The sequence below is a fragment of the Conger conger genome, chromosome 14 (genome assembly GCF_963514075.1).
Source record: "Conger conger chromosome 14, fConCon1.1, whole genome shotgun sequence".
Lineage (NCBI taxonomy): Eukaryota > Metazoa > Chordata > Actinopteri > Anguilliformes > Congridae > Conger > Conger conger.
Window position 1 is genome coordinate 22,939,477 of NC_083773.1, and position 4,083 is coordinate 22,943,559.

The following is a 4,083-nucleotide window of genomic DNA, read 5'->3' on the forward strand; positions in this document are numbered from 1 at the left end:
TTCCTAATTTCGCCAGCAGAGGGTGAGCTAATGGCGCTTTAAATATGACGGGGTCCCTCAAAACTGAAATACGATGACGGTAGTCTCACCGATCTTGTATCTACGACGATGGGCCTTGAAATTCTATGAGCGCTGTACCATCACAAACGTGCAATTACTAAATATACCCAGTTTGTTGGTAATATATATTCCCTAATATTTATGTAACACACAACAAAATGACATGAACCGCGTTCTCTTGGGTGCATTATCCAATGGGCAGGCAATGCAGGTTTTATTATTAGAACTTGACTTCGTTATTTGGACCGCACTCTCCTTATTGCCCTGAGTGTCCTCTTTCTCAGGAAAACAATGGAAACTTAAATAAAAAGCAGTGTTTGCATATTGTTTGTACACAGAAGTACACAATATGACTTCGTTTCGTCATTACAAGCATAGACATGTCTATGACTACAAATGGTGAGAGCGGAAGTGGAATAAAGCAAGTAGCCAACAACCGGAAATAGGACCCCGGAAACGGGAGTAAGGCCTATCGATGCGACTTTTATCAATCAATTTGATAAATACCGTCAGTTAATAAATATGTTAGTTATTGTACATATATAACCAGGCAGATATCTGCAAATGGTACTTGTTTATTGATTTGCTATACCCATACCAACAAGACGATCTTGTTCAATTGTAAAAAATTACTCGGCCCACCCTATTCGGCGCATAGCGGGAGATTTGTCCTGCCAGTGCATATCGGTTAGTGTTCTGATTTCACTGGCATTGGTTTCAGATTAGCAAACTGCTTTGTTATTGCTGTCTGTGGCGTCGTATCTCGGGTTGTTAGCTAATATTAACGAATGGAGCTAATGTGTCTTGAAGATGGTAGGTTCAAATCAACTCCGATAAACTGCCCAGCTCCTCGTTTATCCGCGGTAATTCGGGCCTGCTGTGACCCCAGTCTCATCGAGGACAGCCGGACTCTGCAGAACCTTTTAGCTCTAGAGAAGAGACACTGGGCCCCGCAGCCTTACTTTGGCAGAATTCAAACTGACATTCAGCCTTACATGAGGAGGATATTAGCGGTGTGGATGTTGCAGGTATGACACAGTTACAAGATTACAAAGCTATGTATGTAGTCAAAATGGAGTATATTTTACGTTTGACTAGCTATTGCGGCTAGGTAGCTAGGTAACTAGTGAAGTGGCTTTGCAGCGAACTAGTCTCAACATCCTCCAATCAATTGGTAAAATGCAGTATGTCAGTGTTGGCAAGTAAAATTCCTACAACTGTGTCTGGCAGGTTTGTGAGGAGCAGAAATGTGAAGAGGAGGTTTTTCCATTGGCTATTCACTATCTGGATCGTTACTTGGGCCATTTCCCTGTGCCCAGGACACATTTGCAGCTCCTAGGCACCGTCTGCATGTTCCTGGCCTCCAAACTACGCGAGACTGTTCATCTGGGTGCCAGTAAACTCTGCATCTACACTGACAATGCCATCACAGTCTCCGACCTTCTGGTGATTGCAGTTAAATTTCAATATGAACGTGGGTTAAAACCTGTGTTTCAAACTAAACGTCTTCATGCTGTGTTCCATGAAGGGGACATCCTGAGGGAACACTTTATTATATAAATGGCAATAAACATACATTCCATGCAAGTGCTGGTCATGGCCAGCGGCTTCCCAGGGCAGTATCGCCTAGGGGAAATGGCTCTAATGTGTGTGTGCGTGTGTATTTTACAGCAGTGGGAGCTGGTGGTGGTATCCCGGCTGGGCTGGGATCTGGCATCAGTGCTGCCCTCTGACTTCCTGGAGCCTATTGTGAAAAGCCTACCCATCATGCCTTTCAGCCTCCACATGTTGCGCAAACATACCCACTCTTATGTTGCTCTGGCAGCCACAGGTAGAGTTCATATGCTTTTTCACATTTTAAAAACCTTCAGATAGTTCCCACCAGTGAAATCACAAGAAATCTCAGAAGGAACCAAGCTATAGAGCCCACCCTCTGCTTGCTGGTGATGTGTAAAGGTAGAATAGGTAACTGAAATGTTATGAGAAATCAGCGTGAGTTTAGAGGGGCACAGTGAGTTTAGAGAGGCATAGTGGTTTAGAGGGGCATAGTGAGTTTACAGAGGCAGTGTGATACATCTGTACCTCTGAGATGAGTCAAGGCGTGCACAAGAACCAGGGCAGGAATAGGGCTGCAGTGGTCCACAATGTCAGGGCAAGGGACAGGGATGGAGCAGTCTGTGAACTCAGGGCGGGGGAGGGGCAGGAGCCCCAGGAAAAAGAAACAAAGAAGGACAAGGTTAGGCAGTGAAGAAATTAAACTTGACACCAGGGACATTTTTCGAATTTCTGGAAATTGTTGTATTCTTCTTATTTATAATGCATTTCACATATAGGGCCTCCAGTGATCCAGTGTTTTATTAAGAATGTGTATGACTTGGATTCAGGTTGGACCACATTGTGGAGATGTGACACTTGCATGTTCTCTTTTCAGAGTCTAAGTTTTCAGTATTCCTGCCTTCTACACTCGCCAGTGCCTGTGTGCTGGCTGCTGTTCGCCGTCTCAAGATCCTGGACGCCCCACTCTCCTGCACTTCACTAATGGAGCTGCTTGCCGACTTCTTGGATTCTGACGTGGTGAGACCAGGCTTGCGCACTTGCTGGCTGTGACTGTGTTTAGCTCTGGGCTGTACCATCTGAAACCAGGGTTGTCAGGGCTGGGTTGTGGAAATAGTAGTTGTTCTCAGTGCAGTGGTGTGGAATTTAATCCTGACCCTGCTGGTGGCAAATGTGGGAGACAGCCTCACAGGCCAACTGAAACCTGCCTGAGAAAGGGTTGGTTTCAGTTGGCAGGGCTCTGTGTCTTGTCTTATCGGAGCAATGTCTCTGGTCAGTAGGGCGCCTGTTGTCTGCGCAGCTCAGTAACATACTTATTTTTTATTTGTCATGATCAATATGTGGATGCTGATCTTGTGACTGACTGAAGGGCCACTTTCACAGACACCGCTTCAGCCTACTTCTAGACTTAATAACATTTTGATTGGCGACTCTCCATACAAAACTCACTTCAGTCCAGGACTAAGCTTAATCTGTGTCGGTGAAACCAGCCATACATGTAGTGTAATGTGATGTGATTATCCCCGCAGGGCCTCCTCCGCTCCTGTTTAGAGCAGCTGGAGGTGATGCTGGAGCACAGCCTCCCTCCCTGCTCCACAGCTGGGGGGGCCAGCTCTCCAGAGACCCCAGTGTCCGGGATCCAGGGCGTGCCCCAGTGGGCCTGCACCCCCACCGACATCCAGGACGTCCAGTTCTCCCCACAGGGAAGATCGCCCTCTAGATCAGGGTCATCTGATCGGTCGCCATCTAAATGAGAGGCTGGTAAGAAGTGAAGGGGACTTCACAGGCCAGGAAGAGAAATACATGGCAAATACATGGCCCTTTTTAGTTTCATTGTGTAGACCAAGTAAAGTATTTGATCAAATTTGTGAAAAGATGCTCAGTTTTTGTTCTGTTATATTGTCAAGTTCTTAGCAACAGTAGTGTTAAAGAATTCTTGGTGGGGTTTTATTTAACATTGTCCGTGCCAAAGAATGCAGTTTCATGTTTTATGGGTGCAATAGACTGTGGCTTTGAATGATAACTAACTTGGTATTAACTTGAATGTAATTACTATGCTTGATATGGTTTATGATCTTTTGCACAGGTGCAAATATTTACAATGCATCAAATACATTTGCTCTCTGAACTCTGAACGCTTGCTCTTAAATATTTTTGTTCAGTTTGTTGAATCAATTGTACTGTTAAAAATGCTGCTTTTCATTTTACTGTCCAATGTCATTTTGAGAGAAAAAACTGCAGTGAAGAATTGTATACAGAATTAAATATACACTAAATATTGCTGAGGTAAAATTAATTCACTGTTTTACCACCAGGTTAGAATTTTATAGTTCAGCAATAAAGTCTATAAAGCACTAAAGTGTATTGTGTTAACAACTGACATGAATTTGAACTGGGTCACTACCTTCCATCATGCCCTGAGGATAGAGGTGGAAGAGGCATTTTGTGTTTTGGAGAAACAATGGATTG

General features: G+C 44.4%; 1 protein-coding gene across 1 annotated transcript; it reads left to right on the forward strand.

Annotated features, from left to right (window-relative positions):
- The first annotated feature begins 723 nt into the window (after positions 1 to 723).
- On the forward strand, positions 724 to 3,715 carry ccnd3 (cyclin D3). Its single transcript, XM_061220662.1, has 5 exons — positions 724 to 1,088; positions 1,291 to 1,506; positions 1,732 to 1,891; positions 2,492 to 2,634; positions 3,144 to 3,715. The coding sequence occupies exons 1-5, from the start codon at positions 849 to 851 to the stop codon at positions 3,366 to 3,368; spliced, it is 984 nt and encodes a 327-aa protein (XP_061076646.1). The 5' UTR covers positions 724 to 848; the 3' UTR covers positions 3,369 to 3,715.
- The last annotated feature ends 368 nt before the right edge of the window (positions 3,716 to 4,083 follow it).

What these genes read in the sequence shown, in the direction of transcription:
- ccnd3 (XM_061220662.1), top strand. Translation starts at nt 849, where the DNA reads ATGGAGCTAATGTGTCTTGAAGATGGTAGGTTCAAATCAACTCCGATA. An exon ending in TAGCGGTGTGGATGTTGCAG is followed by an intron (nt 1,089 to 1,290) that starts GTATGACACAGT and finishes TGTGTCTGGCAG; the next exon opens with GTTTGTGAGGAGCAGAAATG. An exon ending in TGTTGCTCTGGCAGCCACAG is followed by an intron (nt 1,892 to 2,491) that starts GTAGAGTTCATA and finishes TTCTCTTTTCAG; the next exon opens with AGTCTAAGTTTTCAGTATTC.